Below are 24,665 nucleotides of genomic sequence, written 5' to 3'. Positions count from 1 at the left end.
AGCAGCCTGTGATCATTGGCCGGGACGCGGTCCGTCAGGGACTGGCTGAGGCGTGACACACACACATGGCTTGTGCAACAGTGACATCTTTTGGTTTGTGGTGGGCCGGTGGAGCTGAGGTCTGTCAGTCTGCAGCCTGCAGGCCAGCCGCTACAGTAAATAAAGATTATGATCACATTATGCAAATGACTGTTCCATCTGTACACGGCTCCCTCGTGTTAGTCTGCACTCTCTCTTTCTGTGCTGACAGTTATTTGAGTCCTCGAGGCGACAGAGAGTTTCACTGCGCAGCCATGTGTTGACAAGGCTGAAGGTGATAGCAAGTCTTGCTCTGACAAATAGGAAGGAATATATTATATTGTTTCAGGTGCAGCGTGTTGGCTGAGCAAGAAATGAGCTTTCAGAGGCAGACAGCAAATAAAGGCTGGACTGGGAAACCTTTCTGAAAGCTTTGATTGTCTCTGATATGAGATCATGATTCACAGAAATGCAAATATTCTAATGTCAGACCAGGAGGGCTTTTTGTGAACTACAACTAGTTGATGAGGCCAAAAGTTTGGGTCTTTTTTGCACAAAGCCAGAAGGTAAAGAAAAGGTTTTCTCTCATTGTTCTGGAGGAAGTGGACTGGCCTGCACAGAGACCTGACTTTAACTTTCCTGCAGACGTGTTTTAACTCTGTAACAGTCCTCTGCTCTGATTCATATTTAGTTCAACATGTTTTCACACATTAAACTGGGTGTTTGAGCCTCAGTCAGACCCAGACTCAGAGGAGGAGTCTGAGACCAGAACCAGAGACTAGCAGACGGGTCAGAACCGTTAGCACAGTTAGCATCTTTTATTTGATGATGTTGTTTGTTAGCTTGTAGCTGGCAGTGGCTGACACAGTGTTAGCAGTTGTGCTAATGCTAACTCTCGCTGACAGGATTGGTTCCTCAGGTCTGTGACGTATGAAACCCTGAATCTGTGTCATTGGTTCACTGCAGGTCAAGGTGGAAACACTCAGTCATGGAGTTGATGGTTATTTCATCATCATGTGTCTGTGTTATATAAAAACAACATGTGGACGTTAACGAGGTGAAACTCTGGATTTTCATCAGACGGTCTTTAAAGGAAGGTTCTATGAAATTTAACTAGTGACTGAAAGGAAGCAAAGTGGATTTAACATCTTCCTCTCAAACTCTAAGTTTAATGCCCATGACTATAAAATAATGTTTTTGGATAAACATGCACAGTTTATCTCTCAGAGCAGATCACATGCAGCTCACATGACACCACTGTCAGAAATGTTCAATAATAACCTGCTGAGCTCTGACAGATTCATCAAGTTCTCACACATAAAACTATTTTTAATGGCCTTGCCTCAGATATATCCTGTCCACTGATCAAAAGCATCATATCATAAAGCCACAACCAGAGCCAACAGAGACAGAAGTCAGTCTGAGTCCTGAGGACTGAGACTCTTGTGGTTTGTTGACGGTGTGAAGTCAGAGTGGAGCCACATCTCATCTCACACTATCGTACATATGTGGTAGTTAGATGTGTGATTTCAGCAGGAACTCTAAAGACAACCTACTATTAGACCCATTTGCTTATTATGGGAACTATCAAAGTCGAGACGCATATTAATTTATGGAAGATCATTTTGTTACCATGGTAACATGTATGAGCGCAGGGTTTCTCCTCGACACACCAGAAAGTGAAAGGAAGTTAAACACAGGTATGTTGTGTGTCTGAGCAGCTCCTCATTAAAAAGTGGGGGAACCATGGCAACCACAACAATCACCCACCTGATCATAATCAGTTATTTCTTCATTACCTTGATCAGGTCTCGATCTCAGCTGACGTTCCAGTTTATCCCAAACATGTTGAGTCAAAGACCGTCTGATGAAAATCCAGAGTTTGACCTCGTTAACGTCCACATGATGTTTTTATATAACACAGACATAATGAAATAAAATAATCATCAACTCCATGACTGAGTGTTTCCACCTTGACCTGCAGTGAACCAATGACAGTCTCATAAACACAGATTCAGGGTTTCATACGTCACACACCTGAGGAACCAATCCTGACAGCTGGTGGGGACAGGGGGCGGGGCTAAATACACCTGAACCCTTTTCAGTACAGAGAGAGAGTTAGCATTAGCACAACCGCTAACACTGTCAGCCACAAACAAATAAAAGATGCTAACTGTGCTATCGGTTCTGATATGTTTTATACTTTATTTGTGTTTTTAATTTTGTTCCTTTAGATTGAATTGTGAACATGTTGTAACAATTGCCTTCATCAGTCATTAGCCCACAGTGTGACAGTCTCTTCTCTCTGAGAGCAATTCTTATTGTTTGGCCTCACAAATCATAGAAGAGGGAGAACTAGAAAACTTTTTTTTCCTGTACAACCTCATTATATTACTGACTAAGATTTCTATCCATAAATGTAAGGTGTTAAAAACTAAACCCTCTTTTTGTACCTTTAAGAATGAAGCACAGTCTTATATCAGAACATCTTCTACCTCATGTAATAGAAAAGTTGTGAAAACCTTCTTTTTTTGTATTGGATTGTCAAACTTTGTACAGAAGAAAATACATCACAAGTTAAAAAAAAAGGAGGAATTCCTTCCTGCAACACAAAGATTTTTCAGATTTTCTTTACTTTTTTGTTTTGTTCCATGCAGGCCCCCCCCCCCCCCCCCAAACACCCCCCACCGCCCCGGTTCATGGTTTACTCTCTCCGGCCTGAGTCTCGGACCAGCTCAGCGTCTCCCAGCTGCATCACGAAGCCACTGATTCCTGCTCTGATCCTTCCGCATCTGCGCGCTCAGGATTTCAGCTGCGTCAAGAGCAGCAACAGCACCAGCACAAAACCGGAAGTAGTTTAAGTTTTCGCCAAAATAAAAGCCGCAATTACTATAATTACTCGGTTTGGAAATAAAAAATTGAACATGTTTCTTCCAAACAAATAAATGATAGAGGTGAGTGATTACAGTAACACAGCATTTCACTACATAATGTACTTAGTGATTGATGTGACAACTAAAGATTGACTTGATTAATACACAAAAACAAACAAACAAAAAAGGTAAATATGCGCAAAAAGTGTCATAGACTTGAGATGCTATTGTCTGTTTATTACCTTTACTTTTTAGTGTGTATGATATAAACACTGTCTTATGGTGAAACAAGCTGCTTGACTCAGATGAATTATTGTCTCAGTCTGATTAAGTCTCATTAAATGCAGCAATAGATAATGAACTACAGCCTGACCATCCCGAAGAGAATGCCCTGCAGATTTCCATTTATAATTTGTCACTGATTTTAGAAGAATCGAAAATACCTTTTTATTTCTGAAGCTGCTGCAGCTGAAATCACAGCTGTGCTCAGACTCCAGGTCATGTTGAAATAAAGTAGACGGCTTCTGTGATTCTTCATACATATTTGATATCACAGCATTCAGAAACAGACCTACATCAGTATGTAGTGAAATAAGAGCAAATTCTGGTGAAAAACTCAGTAAAAAATTAAACTTCACTCTGAATAATAAAAGAGTCCCAGGAATTTGCTGAAAATAAAAACAAATACTTTAAAATTGTGTGTTTTCTATTTTAAAAAAAGTGTAATTACATTAATTATCTCGCTGAACCTCTAAAAATGGTTGTTGAAATTTTAGTGAAGGCTGCCTCAGGTCATTACACCCACAGTGCTCGTAGATATGTGGGCCAGTCGCACAAAACTTTCGGTTTCCTTTAAATAAAAATGGCTGCACAAAACATCTTAAGTGTTCACTGAAGTATTTAAAGCTTTCTCTTTCTCTTAGTCTTATACTTTATGTGGCCATGATCTTTCTGGTCAGGTTTAGTTAATGTTACCTGCTTCCCAAAAGTGCTAATGACAGCAACTCACCTGTCTCCATGGAAACAGTAGAATTAGACTGCTGCGGATGCCGTCACCTTTTCCCTTCACTAAGGAAACCGTTGAAGAGACTCTGTTCAACACCCTTAAGTAACTCCCTCAGCTAAGGAGAAGTTAAACCTTAAGGGCCTTATTTAAGTAGAAAACTTGCAACCGGCCCCAGGCTTTTACTTTGAAATCCGCGAGAGGAAACGCTGTTCTCGCTCACGCGCTGTCGCTTCGTGTTCCCACTGCTCTGAAGTTGTGCTGGAAGTTTAGCTCTCAGGTCTGTCTCATGAACTCGGTCCATTTGTGGAGTCTGAGAGAGAGATGAGCGGACAGACGGTCCCCGCGGACTTCTCCGGACACATGTTGGACCTGGACGAGGATGAAGACCTGGAGGTTTTCAGTAAGGTAAAGAGAAAGTCAACGGAAACGAGTCGAAAGCTCCGGACTGAGCTTCAGATAGTTCCATTGGTTTTCTTGCTACGTGGATTTGAGGCTGTCACAGACTTTGACTGAAGTTAGTGTGAAGTGAATGTAAAGTTCCGTCCAGTGAGACAGAGCAGTGACAGTCCGGGGTGAAGTCACAGAGGGAAGGAAACCCTAACCCAACCGTCCCGTGTCAGCTGATGAGCTGACCTTAGGACCCGACGGTCCCCTGCGCCTCCACGGACAAGCTAACACCAGCCCCCGCCCGGGGTTTTAATAATTCAAGGTTTATTTACGAAGCTGCGAAACTTCTCACTTATACAAACCGCCTTTAATGTGTACAACCGACCTACAGACTCTCCTCTTCAATCCGGCTCCAACACAAGAGTCAGCAACTAGTCCAGGAGCTCTAAAACCCTCAGCCTGGGTCACCTGTATCTACCTGTGGGACTCTTCCTCAGCTCAGCAGTCACTGAGCTCTGACTGGGAATGTACGGAAGAGGATTAGGGTCAAATGTGAAGTCAGAAATCTGACCTTTTTCTCAGATTTAAAGATTAAATTCTGAGATTTAAAGAGGCCTTAAACTCAGAATTCAGACTTAAATCATGAATTCTGAGATCAAAGTTAGAATTCTATAAAAGAAGAAGAATCACAAAGTTGTTAAAAAGTTGAAAATGATGTAGATTGAGATGATGCTTTAGTTTATTTATATCTAAATGAACACGAGCTCCACACCGTGACCCACTGTGAATACACAGATTTCACCCACAGCTGCGTGAGCAGGGCTGGAGGCTTCAGAGGAGGATACGGTGAATGGAGCTTTATTCAGTGTGTCTCTGTGTGAGTTTCTGCTGGGGTGGATTTAGATCAACATGTGAACAAAGGGAGGTTCACATGTTCACAAGTGTCAGGCTGTGCTCCCACCGCAGGACCAGGTGAACTAGTGTCGTCAATGGCAACCGCGATGTTGTCTCCAGGTTGGCAGGAGATGTAAAGATGGCTGTTTGGTATATATCAGCTGATCTGTAAAGCTGCTCTGTGATTGGTCAGAGAGGCGTGCATTAATCAGCAGCTATTTTGATAATTGAAAATTCATTTTTTTAATCTTAATTAGTAATTATTGTCATATGTGACAGTAAATTGAATATCATCTTTTCAGCATTTTATGAACTAAACAAACGAAAGATTAATTGAGAAAAGAATCAGAAGCTTAATTGATGATGAAAATTGTTGCAGCTCTAGTCATTTCCACTTCTACAAAGCAGTTCCAGCTTCTCTTTTTACACCGTCCTGACCTCGGGCCAAAGTCGGGCAGAGATTCCCCTTCAGTCAGAGTTAGAGTCATGTTGTGTCACCTGACCTGACCAAACACTGATAAGCACAATGAATCTACTGGGTTGTGTTCAAGAACAGTGTTTGATGTTTTCTGCTGTAAAAACATAAACCTGCACTGATGCCCAGACAGTTGACAATAACTGGCTTTAGCGAGGGGGGGGGGGGGGGGGGGGGGGGTGACCATCAGCTATTGTCAATACACGATCGGCCGAATCCCAACACCAACCGAGCTGCCACACTTTACCATAGATGGTGGTTGTGGTTTCTCTTTGAGTATAATCTGGGCTAAATGAACTCTCCAGTAACACTGCCTGGAGGCGGTTCTGTGTTTGTGCTGAAACAGACAGAGTGAGAGCTCCCTGCTACATATGTACGGTCACATGACGACCAAACTGTCTGGCAGGGGAGAGTCATGATGTGTTGTGTATCCTGGGCGGCAGCGCTCTGGGCCCTGTGCTGACCTCAGCAGCTTCTCAGCTGTTGTTACAGGAAACAGACCTGCAGGCAGCACATGTTTGCATAAATTGGATGATTTGAATGTGAAAACATGAAGTCTGCTGCGAACAGGCCTGAGCTCACACAGTGAAACTCACAGATGTCGCCTCATCTTAAATTTGATTATTTTGTTATCAGTTGGAAAGTTGTAGTGTTGCATTCACACCCCTGCTGTTTCTCTGGGGTTTCTGCAGCTTCCTGCTGAAGAAGCACCAAGACAGCGTACAGTGAAATCGCCGTAGATGATGCAGAGTGTTGCATCGTGTGACGTATATAGACAGTAGTCTGTCAACTGATCAGGGAGGCAGAATCAGCGCTCGGATATCAGACTGTGGCATTTCCTGCTGATCTGCTGTCGGAGCTCCAGGTGCAGGTCTCAGGAGTCTTTTCGGCCACGCTGCTGGTTCCCTGAGATTTAACTTCAGGTGATCTCGTATTTTTCTGTGAATCTGGACGACAGTCAGTGAACAGTCTGAGGAGGGAAACCAGGACTGAAATAAGGAGTTCTCTGCTTGGTTAACAGGGACGGTGCTAACACGATGATCTCACCATGAGGTCCATATAGCAGCTATTCAGGGGCTTTCGACGATACCACATGATCTTCATCAGCAGGTGAGGTCGTCCAGGTGTCAATGATCAGATTTACGCTTTTCTGAGCACTTCAAGGACTTCCTGTTGTGTCCGTTTGTCCCGTCCTCGTGAACGCGATATCTCAAGAACGCCATGAGGGAAGTTCTTTAAATTTGAAACAGAGGTCCACTTGGATTTAAGGATGAACCGATTTGAATTTGTTGGTCAAAGGTCACAGGTCAAGGTCACTGTCACCTCACAAAACATGTTTCTGGCCATAACTCCAGACTGATTGGCGGAGGAATGAAGTTTTTGTGCCAGCATGGTGTAGTCTGCAGTTTTCAGGGAGCGGCAGAACTTAGCCCAGTGATGGTTACGGAGCAGCCTGTTGCCCCAAGGTGGATGAGCAGAAAGATTGTAGGGTTTGACCTTGGCTGGAAGTGAGAAGGAGCAGGGTCTTGAAGTGGATCTGATCTGCAACAGGGAGCCAGTGTGGTGCACAGAGAGGAGGAGGGGGGTGGGACAACTTGAAGAGGTTGAAACGCCACGCTGCGTAATACAGTACATACAGTTCATGAAACGCACATTCCTGCTAAATGACTTTCTAATTTGGTTTTCTACTCTTCACTTCTTGGTAGTTGCAACGAAAACTCCCGAGTCAAACTGTCACAGACGTCTGTGCAGTGTCCTGGTGTCTGATAAACCTTCCACGGTGGCCCTTAGGAAACTTGAGAGAACACAAACCAATCTTCATCAACACGTGAGCTGCAAACACTCACAACACAACACAAGTGTTTCCAGGGGACAACTAAAGAGTGATGAACCAGGTTCAATGCTTTAACTTCAAACGTCACTGTTGTGTTGTGCTACTTGCTGTGTGCTCTCTGGGCCACCGTAGCAGTCAAACCCTGCTGTCACGACCGGTGCAGACCTGTGGTGTTTTAATGCAGGGCTGTTTTCACCCTCTGAAGCAGGTACTGGAGATGATTCACCTGTATGTGAAATGCATGAACTGTCCTCATGTGAGTTCTGTCACTGCTGACCTTTGACCTCATCACTCCTGCCTACTTTAATGTTTCTAACCCAGGAATCAAAGCTTGTTCTGTTGATGTCAGAGTTGAGAACAACAGTTTCTCTCTTTTATTATTTATTATTGAATGTACAGTTCAGTGTGTGTGTGTGTGTGTGTGTGTGTGTGTGTGTGTGTGTGTGTGTGTGTGTGTGTGTGTGTGTGTGTGGAGATTCACCGAGTGGGGAATTAATCCAGTCCAATTTTTTGATAGAGCACATTTAGCCTCAGTTCCTTACCCCACACACCATCTGCACAGGTCTGCAAATTGAAACGCGCCCACGGGGCCCAGATGGCTCCCAGAGTTAGTATTCAAAGATAAACTGGGTGTTTCACTGTTGAAAATCCTCAGAGCAGGATATACAGGAAGTATCTCCACGCAGTGAAGGAAGCTCATAACAACATAGTGTGTTATAAACTTGAGAGAGAGAGAGAGAGAGAGACAGGGAGAGACAGAGAGAGAGAGACAGGGAGGGATGGAGGAATGTGTCAGAGTCTTGGAAACACGGCGATGGTGAAGAAGAAGAATTATATTCTGCACTGGAAGACGTTGTGCAGTCCGCTCTGCAGAACTGGATTCAAAGACCACGATGACGGTCAAAAGCCGCCACAAGTAACACTACAGATTAGCACAACCACTTCACCTTCTCTCGTCCAGGACCAGCAGCCAATCAGCCGAGACTCTAGGAAGTTATAATCACCTGAGCCAAGTCGTAGTTTTGGACACAACTCATACAATGGTGAATTGTTGTTTTTTTTACACTGGACTTTTGTTTGGATTAAACAAACAGTGTGTCATGTGATAGTGACTGAGCTCTAGAGGTGTTGGTAGGTGGTTCTGAAGCAGACTCACTGTTTCCCCTGTTACAGTCTTTGTGCTGAGATCTCATGGACAGACCTGGAGGTGGTGTCAGTCTGATTCAACAGCTCTACACTTCCTGTAGGAGCCTGGATGCTGTTTGCTGATGTTGGATTAATTAGTTTAAATTTCATGTGTAAAACAACAGTGATGGACAGTAACTGATAAAAGAAATTTAAGGATTATTTACAGGTTGAGCTCCTTACAGCTCATATTTACAGTAATGTAACACCATACGTTAATTAAGAGTTTTATTCCTGTCACTGAAAAGGGCTTGTTGAAAAGATTTAATATAAATATACATGTATGCATATATAAAGGGAGGGAGTAACATCGGGTCAGGCAGGCAGAGAGTGGAGCTACAGATCTTCACCGGAGTCAAGTGGAGGTGATGATGATGATGATGATGATGATCTGTGGACTGAGCTGTGTTTGTCCAAAGTCAAATGTTTTTACCTGTTCAGAGTGAGGGGAGATGAGCAGCCTGTTGCCATGGAGACACCGTGGATTAAACGCTCAGAGTCTCTCTTTGAAAACATTGATTCTGTTGTTCACCTGAAACTTGTAGAAGTTGTGTTTGTTGTGAACGCCGCTGCGGTCTGACAGTGATGTCATTGTCACATGGTCTCTCTGGTCCAGAACACATCGCTGGCCGACGGCAGCCCCATGCCCAACTCCCCCAGCTCCATGGTCAACCAGTACAGACTGGAGGAGGATGAGGAGGAGCAGCAGGACGCCAACGCCAAAGACATCTTCGTCACCGTTGACAACCCAGAGAGCCACGTCACTGCCATCGAGACCTTCATCATGTACAGGGTCCTGACCAAGGTGAGGAGGGTTTTTCTTCTTCTTGCCATCAGATGCAGCGCTCCAGAGAGGAGAGGCAGCGTGTTGACACCGAGCTAGAACCAGGAAATGAGTCCTGTGTCATGGCGGCTCTGAACTAATTCTCATCTTCTGTCTCCAGACCACGAGGAGTGAGTTCGACTCCAGTGAGTACGAGGTACGCCGGCGCTACCAGGACTTCCTGTGGCTCCGGAGCCGACTGGAGGAAAACCACCCGACGCTCATCGTCCACGTACGTGTTGACACACCACATCATCTGCTTAACACATCTGTGTGCCGCCTCCGAGTCCACCCAGACCAGGGCAGGATGTTTCAGCCAGACACAGTTAATGTTACTGTCGGCCATTTTCCAAAGCACGTCCAGGATTCCTGTGGTTTTTATTCACTTTCTTACAGCACGGAAACTTAGACGTGTAATTATTATGTGAATAATGATTACATGAAATAAAACGGAGAGAATCAGCAGTTTTGCAACTGGTCTCCGTCACAGTAGATCTTAGAGTCTTTCAGGACTTTGTGTGGTTTGGAATCAGGTTGTGTTTTTGTGGGTCTGAAGCAGGACTCTGTCTCTTTACTGGGCCACGCTGCTGTTCACACATAATTTATCACGTCTGCTTAAGTAGCTGTTTCTGTGGAGAAGAAATAAGAGTGGTTTTAGTGCTGTGATGTAAATATGAATATAAAAGTGTCAGAAAATCCAACCATCAGGATGGAAAGACGATAAAACATTTAATTCTCTAGTCGAGTGCAGAAAAATCTTGTTCTTTGGTTTCTTACATTACTTTTTTGTACTTATGCACTTTTCTTTTTTTTAAATATGTATATTTATTAACTGACATGCACACATACATGAAGATTGATTCAAGAATTCAAAGGGTAAGTGATATGTGCAGTGAAATGTGGAGCTTCGTCTGTTTGGTATATTTTTGTTGTATATTTCCATAGATGTTTATTCTATAGATGTTTATTTTTCTGCTGTGGTAAATGAATTTCCCAGTTGTGGGATTAATAAAGTTAATCTAATCTAATCTTCAAGTTGTGTGAAACGACTAGAATGGAAAAAGATGGTTATAATAAAAAGAAATAAAGAAAATCAAGATGTATTATCATGTAGAATCCACACAGATGACAGAGGTTGATTGAGTTCACAGTAACAGGAAGTGAAGTTTTACCGTCCTGAGTGCAGGGAAGTAAAATGTCTTCTGGTCACGTGGAGGTTTATCACCTTCATGACACACTCTGGCCTCGTTCTGAGCGCTATGCTGTGGCGTTTTCCTTTTCAGCCGCTGCCGGAGAAGTTCGTGATGAAGGGCATGGTGGAGCGCTTCAACGACGACTTCATCGAGACCAGGAGGAGAGCTCTGCACCGCTTCCTCAACAAGATCTCCGAGCATCCCATCCTGTCCTGCAGCCAGCACTTCAGAGTCTTCCTCACTGCACAGGTCACACACACACACACACACACACACACACACACACACACAGTCGGGTTGGATGGTGCAGTGGTGCAAATGGTGCAAAAAACAGGAAGTAGCTCTGAGAAGTATTTCCAGCTCGTCACTGACACTGAATATTATTAATGAGCTTTGAATGTGTTGCAAGGTACAGTCCAGTTTATTTCTAGAGCTCTTTTAAACACAGCTTGAGCGTTACAAAGGGAAAAGACGTTTAGATAAATAAAAGTAAAGTAAAACAAATGTATAAAATAAGTAGATATACTGGTCACAGAAACATATAAACGTAGTGACTAAAACAAGAAAACAACAAGGAGCAAATACTCCGTTCAGAACATGACAACAGATGTGGTAGGTGTACTGAACTTTGGAAGGAGCCAGGCTAGCTGTTCCCCCTGCTTCCAGTCTTTATGCTAAGCTAGGCTAACATGTCCTGACTTCAGCTCTGTAGTTTACACATGACATTAATATCCATCTTCTCATCTCTATTAGAAACTGTTCCTTTAATGGTTAGGAGGTTAAATTGTCAGGAAGCTTATTTACGGACGTTGAAAATGAAGTAATGTATGTGTATGTGTATATATATATATATATATATATATATATATATAGAGTTGATTTTGTACTGGGCCTCATTAAAGCCTCCTGACCTCCTGCAGGAGCTGACGTCCCACAAGAAGCAGGGTCCAGGTTTCCTGAGCAGGATGGGAGAGACGGTGAGGGCCGTGGCCAACTCGGTACGAGGCCTGAGGAGCCGACCGGAGGAGTTCACCACGATGCAGGAGTACGTGGAGGACTTCAGCAACAAGGTCTGCTCCGTGGACAAAGTCACCCAGAGGATCATCAAGGAGCAGAGAGGTACTGCAGCACTCACACTGAGGAGGTCTGTGCAGACCCCGGATCAGGACACGCGTCTTAGACAGCACACAAACTATATATATAAACTGATTGGTATTATATACTATATATATACTTCTGAACTTGAAGGATAACAGATCTGATCCTCTGTGCTTCCAGAGTACCTGGACGAGATGAGGCAGTACGGCCCCACCTACACCCAGTGGGCGGGGTCAGAGGAGGAGCTGGCAGAGCCGCTGAAGGGCGTGGCCGGCTGCGTGGAGCGGTGCAGTAAGGAAACAGAGGAGCAGATCCACCATCTGTCTGAGGACCTGGTCCCTGCCCTGCACGAGTACGTCCTCTGTGCTGAGACACTGAAGGTGAGTCCAGAACACACGACTCACACCTGACACCGGCTGACAGGAGACGCTCCGAACGTCTGCAGGCTCCAGAATAAACGGATGATCTAAAGTCAAAACTGTGTGCGTGTTACGACCTGAACCGACAGAGAATCGATCCAGATGTGACACGGGACTTTCGCTCTCTGAAAGCTCCTCCTCCTGACGTTTACAGACACGGCTAATCGATCACAGAGAGCAGCTTCTCTGCCCTCAGCTCGGCCGATTGAGAGGTTTACTGACTCTTTTCCTATTTCTCATATCAAGGACATTTTCCCTCTTTTGTTTTAAGTCTAATAATGAATTCAACAGATGAGTTTCTCTAACTTCTCTGTTGGTTTTTAACAGTTTTAAAACTGCATTTATTCAAAAATCTAACGACATTTTTTAACTCAAACTCACTGAGCTGGCGTGCACCTGAACTTCAGTCTGGATCATGTATGCACAGTTGAGGTGCGTCCTTCCTGCAGGTCGATGTGAGAAAGGCCAGCCTCACTAATATTTTTTAATCCTGTTATCTCAAATTAACTGAACTCGTTAACCCCAGATAACCAGATATTATCAGGAGGAGATGATGTTGACTGAACCTCACACACTGAGTCGCAGTAACTCTCCTCCTTAGCAACAGTCCTTAGTAACTCGTTAGCTGACGAGGACTGATCAGAAAATGATCTTGTATGGAAAGACATTTCAAAGATTTTTGGCCTTGACTGAAATATTCTCTGATGCGTTGATCGATGTGTCGTCCTGACATTTTCACTTCACAGCTCTAGAAGTTTCTGCCTCTGATCTCTGATCAACAAAGTCGAGCTTTGTCTTTGTCAGATAACGAGATAATTATCTCCTTATCTCGAGATAACAAAAGATCGTTTTCTCCTGATAATATCTCGGGATAACGGGATAAAAAAATATTTGCAGGTACGGCCTTTCTCAGTTTCTGTACCTTTATAAATAAAACACAGTGAATAAAAGAGAAGTGAGAAGGAGCCGGATCACCATGACCCCCTCACCTCCGGTCAGTGCAGACCCTCACAGCTGTTCAGGTCCTCTGTCGTCAGTCAGGTGGTAATTAACAGGAAGCAGCTGTGCAGTGAACGGAGGCTGTCGTCAGGTGAGAGGTGGACGTGTCTCGTCATGTGTAGTTCAGAGTCTGAGCTACGCTAACATCAGCGTGCTAACATCGTCACAGTGTAAACATGCTGATGTTTAGTAGTTAGAATAACAGCTGGTGAAAAGTCAGAGGATGATCAAGATTATGAGGATGAAAGCTCCAGTAGCTCTTCAGTTACTGGTGAGTTAACCAGGATGTCGTAGAATAAAACGTGAAAATGTCTTGAGCTTATAATTCAGTCATCGAACCTAAAACCCAGAGACAAACCAGAGACTTCAGGACCAGGGAACAGGAAGTGTTAAAATTCAACTTATTTCCAGATTATAGGATCATTCCTGCAGAACTCTGTTACGACACAATTTATCTCAAATGTCTATAAGGATAAAATAATGAACTTCACTGTGAAATCAAAATGTTGTGCTCATTATTCAACACTGTGACTCAGGGACAGAAGAGACTGTGACCTTATTTCCTGCAGCTTGACTGGTTGTTGGAGGAAACAGCCACGAAGCAGAAATTCTAGTTGTTCATTATATGACTGAATCATCTGCTGAGTGAAAGTCTACAGGAGCCACACCCGCAGCCTGGGAGCTGCATTTGGGTCGAAACGTAGAGACATACTGATTCGAGCATCGCTTACAGGCAGTTCAGTTCTTCAGGTGAATTGTCCTTACACCACTTCCTGTCCTGCACCATGGAAACAGACGTGAGGATGAGATCAACAACTGTTAGACTCACACAGGCCCCTGGACAAACAGTGATTTCTAAATAATTCAAATCACCACCTGGTGGTCGTATCCCTCCGCCACTCAGACTAGTTCCGGGTCACATCACTGTTTATCCGCAGTCAGAGGAAATATCAACCATCTGTGTGAAATTTTAGGATTATTGCTGTGTGAAGTCTTGAGTTATGTGTTTTGTGAGGTCATACTGACCTTGACCTTTGACCTTTAGCCACCAAAATCAGTTCGTCCTTGAGTCCAAATGAATTTTTGTGCCAAGTTTGAAGAAGTTCCATCAGGACGTTACTGAGATACTGCGTTCACGAGAATGAGATGAACAACCTGAAAACAAAATGGCCGCTGCTCTGACTGTCGCCGGCGCAGAGGAACAAAAAGCGACTTTGATGAAGTTGTGAAGTCGGTTGAGTAGTAGAAGAAGTAACTCTCTCCTGGTTTGTTTGTCCCAGGCTGTGATGAGACGCAGAGACAACATCCAGGCCGAGTTCGAAGCCAAGAACGAGGCGCTGGCTTCCAGAAAAGTCGACCAAGAAGCAGTGAGTATGATTTCACATCCACACACACACTGACAGAGAATCAGAGGCACACACCTCCCTCCTCCCTCGCCGCGTCCCTCTGAGCCGGCCTCCGGTCGTCTTCCCAGAGATTAGGTGTAATAAAGTGCAGCGTGGAGTGGGCCTCTCTCTCAGGGCCGCCCTCAGCTCATATTGGGGAGGAAAAACGGCTTCCTGGGAGGATTACCTGAATATCCAGGCTTGTCGACTGTTAGCCCGTCCTCAGCTCAGCGGGAGTAAGAGCTGTCAATATTATTTTACGCTCTGAGCCCAGCAGCTAATCGCGGCGTAATGAAAATTCCCACATCCTTTTTAGACGACGACTCGCTTCAAAGTGTCAGGAGACAAAGAGCGAAGATGGAAAGTTAGGCGAGCAAAGGACAGAGCTATTTTTAAACACTTTACTCGAGGTGGTTTGCATCTTTGAAAATATTGTGTACGAGTGTGTGTTGTGTGTGTGTGTGTGAAGGTGTGCAGGTGTGTGTCCCCTCACCTAGCTGATATCAAAATCCATCTGTGAAATTTTAATTAAGAAGCAGGACTCAGATATTCCCCCACAGACTCGTATCCTATTCTTGCTTTAATTAGCTGTGTGTGTGTGTGTGTGTGTGTGTGTGTGTGTGTGTGTGGACCTTCTTTAATTCAGTCCTCCAGCCTGTAATGTGTATCAGGCTGTTTCTGCCTTTAACAGATCTGTGCTAATGAGAAGGGAAAAGTCTTTGTTACTGGACGTGGCCGCACGCTGCAGCTCAGGAAACACTTCCTCTCAGCCGGCTTTGATTCAAAGACGCTGTCTCTGAGTTTCAATTCATTTCTTAGTATGTGTTGATTTGTGGGAGGTTTTCATTTGAGGAATGTGTGACAGCTTGAAAAACTTCTCTGAACAGAAATACTTTTTATGTTGTAGTTACTAAAAGCTCGGCTCCTGATGTTTCCCACCACATGTGATATTTCTCATAAAACAAAGTTCGTTTCTGTAGTTTGCAGTTTTGCTCCGTCTGCCCTGCTGCAAAGTCCGACCCTCATTTCTCTGCTTCTCTTCCTGAACGTTGAACCTGGTCATGTGATAAAATAAACCTTCCAACGGCTGTTTAGTGGCAGCATTACTTGTACCTGAACCATAAAATACAATAAGACAACTATAAAACATTAATATGGTACATATCTTCATATTTGGGCTTTACCTATATATTACATTTTGGATATCAGCCACGCTTAGTTTACGTTACACATTAAGGACATTTAGTCAGAAAAGTTTTACACAATTATATATTTTATTACACTTATTTTTGACCTCAAGTTTTCATATATGTTCCATAAAGACAGAGTGTTTATGATTGGATGGAGGAGAGCTGTTGTTGTAATGTTGAAGATAACTTGACACTGCAGCTTTAAGTGTCTCCATTATCCTTTTTTTTTTAAGCTTTATTTGAGAGTCAGCAGTGGAGAGGAAGACAGGAAACATGGAGAGAAAGGATGTCACATGCAACAAAGGTCACTGGCCAGAAGCGAATGGCATGCACTGAAACCGTTAGGCTGCCATTTATTTGTCTTTGGATATCGCTTCAAAGTTTTCTGTACAACCTTAGTTTCAGTTTCAGTAACAAAAACTATAAAAATATCTTTTCTAAAAAACATTTTTACTTTAACGTGAGAAGCCGATGTTTGATTCCAACTCTCAGTATCTGACGGTTCTCCATGGCTGGAGATTCAAACACATTTTGTGTAGGTACCAAGAAAGAGTCCAAGCCGACCCACTCACTGTGTGTCCGGTCTGGCCTTCCCTCAGTTCAGCCCTTCGGTCCACAGCAGGAGACTAAATCTCCCGCTGCGAGACGAGTGGGTGTGAGGGCTTCTAATGATTTCTAATGAAAAGCACAGAATTTATTCTCCCTCGAGAATTAAACCTTTTCATTTAGATTTTCTAGACTGAGGTAAGTAATAAATAAAAACAATAAAAATAAGACAAAAATAACAGGAACCGAGGAAACACTGAAGCGACAGCGTGATAAAGATAAAATAATAAAATAATAACATGGAAATTTATTAAGGTAAAACCAGAAACAAAAAGTAGAATATAAAATAAAATAAAGACAAAATAGTAAAGATAAATAATAAAATGCTCAAAGAGAGAACCAGAAATAAAAGTAGAAATGTAATAAATAATCAGAAATAAAGGTAGGGTATTAAAAGGAAAGCAATAAAGAAATAAATAGAAATATAGATTAATAAAATGTAATAAATTTCAATTAAAAGCCAGATTATAAAGGTCGGTCTTGAGGACTTCAGGTCTTCCTTCCCACAGGCGAAGAACCTCACTGTGGGTTTTGGTTCTGACTTGAAGACCTGGGTTAAAAGACCACGAGCAGAACACCTGAGGGTTCATGAAGGTTCATAGGACAAAAGCAAATCTGATAAATAAGAAGAGGAGCTTTAATAACCAACTGCAGCAGAGAGGGAGCCAGACAGAGACTTTAAAACTCTCTGTCTGGTCTGAGTCAACACACGAGGTAACCTGGGTTCAGATCAGCTGGTCGGCTCTCGTCTCAGTGAGAGTGTGGACTCTCTCACCTCTGCTCATGAAGCAGTGGTAGTAGTTTGATCAGGTTGCTTTGTGTTCAGTCCTCACTGGAGACACCGACCGTGACCGCTCCGTCTGAAACACAAAACACGTGACGTCTTTTCTTTGTCGTGTCGGCGTGTGTGTCTTCATCACATCGCTGTCGGTTCAGATCTTGATCGGAGGCGGAGGAAGGAAACCAACAGTCATCCAGAAATTTCAGGTACGAGCAGTAATTCAGAGCTGATCAGTCCGATGAGAATCTGTCTGAGCTCCACACTGCACAGAGGAAAACTCCTCTCCTCTGTAAACACTTACTTGACCTTTTACTGGAGAGAAAATACTGAGCTTTCATATGAGTCGACCTTTCACCACGCAGACTGAATGTTTCTGTGACTGCTCTCGGCCAGCAGGGGGCAGCGCTGCTCCATTTAGCAGCACAGTCTCATTAGAGTTGAGTTTCTTGAACGCATCACCGCTGCTGCTTCCTGTACTTTTACTTTTATTGTATTATAAAAAAACATGTCCTCCAGAACTCCTGCAATCAAAAACAGTCTAAAATCATTTCTGTCTTTATTAAATTATATTGCTGGTTGAGGAAAAGTGTTTTGAGTTCTCAGGGAGGTTGGTCTGATATCAGCTGATTATTAAACACTCCACTGTGGCAGGTGCTGCTCATTGTGGGAACTGTTGGTCTCTCTAATGTTAAAAGGCCTTGACCTGTAAAGAGCCTTCAGATAATGTGTGTTATGATTTGGCGCTATACAAATAAGGGTTAGGGTTATGAATTGATGCACTGATGAGAAGTTAAACATGTTCCTTTGTGTTTTTCCCGCTCACCTCACGATGGCAGCACCACCCTACAGTTCGTAGACACCTGTACAATCCAGGTGGAACCAGTGTTTCCATAAACAGGCTGTAAACAGGCAGCAGACAGCTGCTGTTAGGTAGTGTCGTTTGTCTCTTCTGCCAAGAGACGGTCGCTGATTGAAAGAGTTCAATGTGAAGAGACTATACATGATTCACACCAGTGACAGAGTGAAACATCTGGAAGCTAGCTGAGCCTCCCTGCAGCAGCTTCTCACACGGCATGGCCCCCAGGTGTGTTCACACCTTCCCTGGCCCCCATTCAAAAAGGTCTGGCCCCCCCAGCTGTACATGGAGTCAGTACGACTCTGCAGAGACGGTCAGCAGCAGTCTGATCAGTCTAATTAACGACTTTGATTTTACTCTTCATATTCATAGTGTGTGTGTGTGTGTGTGTGTGTGTGTAGTTGAGTAAATGCCGTTGTCAGTCTAAATGTCAGACAGCTAATCTCTGCTCAGGCTCAGTTAATCCAGCTGTGTGATAACATCTGGTTATTTGTTCTGTGAACAGTAAAGTCACGTGCACGTCAGGCTTTTATACACTTTCAGGTTAAATGTTTTTATACTAAAACACGCAGGTAGAGTTAAAACCAGTGATAATAACTTTTATTGTAAGGAGCTCATGAGTCATTCAGTGTGACGCTGCTCTGATCCTTTGGAGGACACTAACCTGTGAACTTTTACACTGTGCAGTAAAACATAATGTAACGTCGTCTTGTTCCTCTGCAGGAAAAATAAAACCACACTAACTGAGATAAAACATTTATGCTTTTAGAGCTGGAGAACGTGGCTGTAAAATAAATTTACATGCATTTAGTTTAATGCATTGTAAGTTCTTGTAAAACTTTAGGGTCTCTCAGTGAAATAATTTGGCAGGAGGCCAAAGAGATGACTCCACTGTCATGTCCTAAAGGAGAGAATGTTTCACTTTTTAATAATTTCATAAAATGTTCTAATATTGGATTTACCCATGAATGAGTAGGCGGCTCGTCTGGTGCTCGGTGACCTGGTGAAACCTCTCAGGTTTTATTAAAGGAACCCTTTAATGAAACCTGCTCAGTATGGATCTCTGTCTGTGCAGCGGCACTCCACCACCAGCTTCAGGTCATTTTAACCTCCAGTCAAAACTATCTTTTAAAGTAGTATTCATTGATTTTTGTGACCACTGGGCAGGTAGAAGAAAAAACATGATATAGGAATAAAAAAAGACATGTTTTCAGATGCAGTAGGTTATTATTATCATGACAGAAAGAAGAGGACGATGGTCACAGGAGAAGCAGACCAACTCCCACCTCTATTTAAAAGTTTACTTTAAAGTTTTCTTTAAATGGTAAATATACATTTTTATAAACATTCATCTCATCTGCAAATTTATTAAACGACCTGTGACTCTGTTTAAAATATTAAAATCCTATTAAAAGACAGAAAAGAAAACAGCCGTCCTTCTGCAACAAGCTTGTATGAACTGATTTGTTTTAAAGTGTTTTCTCTCTCTTCTCTCCAGACTGATCGTACGTCACGTTCAGATTCTCTCTACAAGGAAAAAACACTCACTTTCTTTTAACTGGAGCTTTAATCTGAATAAATCTGGAGAATAAATATGATGCATCTTCTTCCACTTCTACTGTCACATCCCATTAACCGTCTCACGTTAGTAATGTCCTGCCTCTCTGTGTTTTAGTGCTCTGATGACATGGTCTTTAACAGCTGTGCTGTTGATATTCTCAAAAATCATAAGTGTCACCTGCATAAACCTACAACAAAGTCTGGTTCATATTTATGACGCCAAACAGACGGCGTGTTTGTCAGACTCTGAAGTGATCAGCCGTCTCTCTGTGTGTGTGACCGGCAGCTGCAGGAGGAGGTGGACGCTCTGGCAGACCGGGTGGAGCTGGCGAACAACGCCCTGAAGGGAGACTGGTCCCGCTGGCAGAGCAGCATGAGGACTGACCTCAGATCAGCCTTTATCTCCACTGCGGAGAAGAACGTGGAGTACTACGAGAAGGTGAGCTCGAGATCTGTTGAGTTAGCTTAAATAAGTTTGAATTATGGACAGTTTGTATGAACAGGAAGAAGGTGGCAGCACATAGATCCATCGGCATGGAGACTGTGAGGGACAGGAACAGCTGAGTGGATAGTTAAAGAGGCTGCTGATTAATAATTGGCTGACACATTTTAGAAGTGAAAACTAGTAATATAAGTAGTGCGTAGTAATGAGACTATGTCCACATGACTGCATTTTCATTTTAAAACGGCGTCTTCAAAAGAAATTCATTTACATCTAGACTATCAAACCTGAACATGACCATGAGCCGGCGTAAACAGGAAGTAGATGTTCTCCTCTGCAGTAAAGCCTCTGAAGGAGGAACAGCAAAGACAGTTGTAGCATTAAAACAGAGAATGTAAGTGAACAACAGCTGCAAAGACAACAAGGTCAGTAACACTGTCATTCATTATCATGTTGTATTCACCACTGGTAGTCCAGGCTGATGACAGCCAATCAGGAGAGGCCGTGGCTGTGACCTCATCGTTTACAGAGGTCTCAGTTTCTGTCCAGACTACAACACGACCCCAGAGTCTTCAAAATAAAACACAACCCCAGACTTTTCAAAATAAAATACAACTCCAGAGTCTTCATAATAAAACACAACCCCAGAGTTTTCAAAATAAAACACAACTCCAGAGTCTTCAAACTAAAACACAACCCCAGAGTTTTCAAAATAAAACACAACTCCAGAGTCTTCAGAATAAAACACAACCCCAGAGTTTTCAAAATAAAACACAACCCCAGAGTTTTCAAAGTAAAACACAACCCCAGAGTTTTTCAAAGTAAACTTGTTTCTGTAAGTCTCTGTTTTTGTTAGTAGAGCGGACCGCAGGCGAAAACGTAGCAGAAGAGATGAATTTTAAAATGAAATCATAGTGTGGACGTAGCCTGAGGGTTGGGACTATAGATCCATCAGCCTCCAGACAAAGACGGATCCACCTCCAGAGAGAGTTTGTTTGTTGTTTTATTCAGCATTAAAATCTAGATGCTGTTCAGGAGGGAAATCCTGTCAGAGAGAGATATGACTGCTTCACTCTCATGATCCTGTTTTAATATTCATATGCGTCACAGCCACCAGAGAATCTATAAGTTAATTAGCCCGGAGGAAGCCCAGGGCTGCCGGCTCAGGGAGAACATAAAGTCCTGACACTGACTTTGGACCGGTACCGGAGGAGGTTTTACACCGGTCCAGACTAGTCTCAGGTTAGCACGTTATTACGAGTCCACATCATCCTTTCATTAACATGTTCACCTGTTCACCACTCCCTCTCTTGTTTTCTTTTTTTCACAACTTTATTGATAACATATTAAAAACAGGTGTGACATATAGTACATAATGGACAGACGTGTCCATGACGACAAAACAAGAACCAAAAATGATGGCAATATGATGTGACATTGTTATATTGTGTTATATTCCTATGACAATATCTATAAGATAGTTGATTAGGCTTGAGAGAAGGACGCAGAATTGACGCACAATCATGGCACCAAGAACCGAGCTGGAGTCGTGTCCTCTCTGACGACTGTGAGAGGGAGCAGGTGTAGAGGAGGGAGGAGAGTGAAACAAGGGAAGAGTTGAGAGAGAGAGAGAAGTTGCAGTGAAGAAGAGAAAGGCTGGATCCAGATTAACGAGCAGGCAGCTAGCAGAGACGGCAGCGAGTCCGATGCCGAGAACAGAACAATGGAGCGAGCTGGAAGCAGAGAGAGCTTTACAGCAGGAGGAGAATGAGACAATGAAGTTGTTACGGTAACAGTCGTTTAGTCCGTTATGGGTTTTGTTCGTCATGCTGGAGTTAGCAGAGCCTCCGTTTGAATGTGATGTATTTTGGTGGTGGAGCCTGGAGCTCTGCCAGCAGAGGGTAGCAGCACTTTACATTTCCTCAGACTGTCAGCTGGTGTCACCTGCACCAGCTGCTGGCGCTCATCAGCTGAAGCCTGATTCTCATTAACACTAATTAAACGTGTTGTGAAGACTAGCAGCTAAAGGTCTCGCCTGTCACCGGATGATGATTGGCAGCTATGGAAATATAGATCTGAAAGATGATCACAAGAAGACTTAATGTTGAAACATAAAATCACTGAATAGAACTGATTTAGTTCAGAAATTCTGACTGAAAATTTAATAATATTGTCAATCTAAAAACTGAAGTCAAATCAGGTTGCTGACTTTGGATGTTACACCTTGATTATCAATACCTTTTTGGTTAATTGTTGGTTTAAAAAATATCTGGAAATAGTTTTTCAAGTGACATATTTAAATGTCTTTGTCTCAGAAACCCAAAAATATTTAGTTAAACTAAAGATATTTATCATAAGACATGAAGGAGACGAACATCAGAGTGAAAACTGGTAAAATTACATTGTGTGTGTGTGTGTGTGTGTGTGTGTGGTGTGTGTGTGTGTGTGTGTGTGTGTGTGTGTGTGTGTGTGTCTGTCATATTTGGGGTTTCTCTCCCTGCCTCTCTGTGCAGGGGCAGGCCGTCTCTCCCTGCAGCAGCTCTGACAAAAACACTCATCACCCAGCACGGTGGCCCCCGGCAAACTAACGCAGTACACCAGCACTGGTGTGTGTGTGTCTGTGTGTCTGTGTGTCTGTGTGTGTGTGTGTGTGTGTGTGTGTGTGTGTGTGTGTGTGTGTGTGTGTCTGTGTGTCTGTGTGTCTGTGTGTCTGTGTGTCTGTGTGTCTGTGTGTCTGTGTGTCTGTGTGTGTGTGTGTGTGTGTGTGTGGTGTGTGTGTGTGTCTGTGTGTCTGTGTGTGTGTGTGTCTGTGTGTCTGTGTGTCTGTGTGTCTGTGTGTGTGTGTGTCTGTGTCTGTGTGTGTGTCTGTGTGTGTGTCTGTCTGTGTGTGTGTGTCTGTCTGTGTGTGTGTGTGTGTGTCTGTGTGTCTGTGTGTCTGTGTGTGTGTCTGTCTGTGTGTGTGTGTGTGTGTGTGTGTCTGTGTGTGTGTCTGTGTGTGTGTGTGTGTGTGTGTGTGTGTGTGTGTGTCTGTGTGTCTGTGTGTCTGTGTGTCTGTGTGTCTGTGTGTGTGTGTGTCTGTGTGTGTGTGTGTGTGTGTGTGTCTGTGTGTGTGTCTGTCTGTGTGTGTGTGTGTGTGTGTGTGTGTGTGTGTGTGTGTGTGTGTGTGTGTGTGTGTGTCTGTGTGTGTGTCTGTGTGTGTGTGTGGTGTAAAAATGTGCATACAGAAGCAGCCGCAGGGCACTCGGCCTCTGAATATAAAAGCATCTCTAATATAGTCAGACAAACTATTTGTTAGAAACTGAGCGTTAAAGCAGTGATGTCGTTTGATTCATGGACGCAGCCCTGGACACACACATCTCTTTAGATTCATTCCACACATTAACTTAATTTCTACTTTTGAATATTTAAAAAAAAAATGAAATATTAATGAATCTCGGAGGTTCAGATCCGTGTGTGTTACTGCTGAATGAACGGAAACGTGATCATAATGAAAAATCCAAAAAAAGAGACTTTTATCCATCTTTATAAAAGTAAATGTTTGTAGTTCCACGTGCTCAACTTCCCGTCCATTTTGACAGTGGTAGGTTGGGTTGACTGCTCTGACCTCACCTGAATCATGTGTTGGTGTGTCAGCAGCAGGCGGTTCAGTACCTGGGCTCTGACACGTTAACGCTGGTGTACGGAGGAGGCTGCAGCGAGGGATCCTCAGTAAACCAAGACTTTTAAATGTTGTGACACCAAAACCTGAAGAGAGTAAGGATGTATAAATAACTCCACTAACACCTGAACAGGTCTAACTAGCTCTCACCAAGACTTTCAGTTCACTTCTTCACCTGTTCTCCTTCCTTAATGAATAGTTGTTGTACTTAGTTGAGTAGTTCTGATACAGATACTGATTAAAGTACTGGATCAGGTATCAGCGAGTATGTGAGTCTAATTATCACACTAATTATCACATTTTTTAATTCATTGATACATTTTTAGTTTCACACCCTGATAAAACACCAGTTTTCCCAGATTCTTCTTTGCTGCTCTAAAACAGTCGCCTACACAGGGAAGTTGTTTTGTTGTTTTAGAGCAGTGAAGAAGAATTGATTTGTGGTAAATAATGTAGCATTAGCTGTTAGCAAAATGTCAGCAATTTGTCAACATGTTTCAGTGAAAAGTCTCTTCATTAAAAAGGCAACATGAACAGTATGAAAGGCTTTAATATGGAGGGACGGCACCAGTGAGGGATTTATTTATTTTTAGATTCAGTCAAATGAAATAATGAAACAAAGATTCTTTGGCACCTGTTCATGTTTTACCGGTTTAACCGGAGCCACGTCACACAGCAACAACAGCAACCATATAACAGTATCATTAACGGTAAGAAGCAACAACAGATTATGATTAGTCTGTTTATTTCATCATTATTTCTCTATACCAACACAAATACTTCTGCAACTGGACCGGTACTGGACTGTTGCTAAGCAACACATAAGCATTGCCCTGACCTGCACAGTGCACACTAGCTTGATCCTCCAGGTGTTTCTGAAGCATCCAGGCTCCTTCCTTCTTCCTCTCCTGACGACCACACATCATTTCATTCAAATGTTAAACACGACATTGACTTGTTGCTTTTCCAGTGGCACTTCTCAT

The 24,665-nt window shown here is 43.2% G+C and overlaps 1 protein-coding gene across 1 annotated transcript in view; it reads left to right on the top strand.

Moving 5' to 3' along the window:
- Positions 1-4,116: 4,116 nt before the first annotated feature.
- Positions 4,117-24,665, top strand: part of snx7 (sorting nexin 7) — a 44,492-nt gene continuing 23,943 nt past the window's right edge. Inside the window, exons 1-8 of the mRNA XM_056364753.1 lie at positions 4,117-4,302; positions 9,289-9,477; positions 9,617-9,727; positions 10,779-10,937; positions 11,609-11,807; positions 11,967-12,166; positions 14,485-14,571; positions 19,869-20,021. Of these exons, the coding sequence (XP_056220728.1) occupies positions 4,219-4,302; positions 9,289-9,477; positions 9,617-9,727; positions 10,779-10,937; positions 11,609-11,807; positions 11,967-12,166; positions 14,485-14,571; positions 19,869-20,021 (1,182 nt within the window). The 5' untranslated portion in view covers positions 4,117-4,218. The remainder of the gene's footprint in view (positions 4,303-9,288; positions 9,478-9,616; positions 9,728-10,778; positions 10,938-11,608; positions 11,808-11,966; positions 12,167-14,484; positions 14,572-19,868; positions 20,022-24,665) is intronic.

The sequence above is a fragment of the Seriola aureovittata genome, chromosome 20 (assembly GCF_021018895.1).
Source record: "Seriola aureovittata isolate HTS-2021-v1 ecotype China chromosome 20, ASM2101889v1, whole genome shotgun sequence".
In the NCBI taxonomy this organism is placed as follows: Eukaryota; Metazoa; Chordata; class Actinopteri; order Carangiformes; family Carangidae; genus Seriola; species Seriola aureovittata.
The sequence above is the reverse complement of the archived record's forward strand: the minus strand, read 5'-3'. Positions and strand labels throughout refer to the sequence as shown.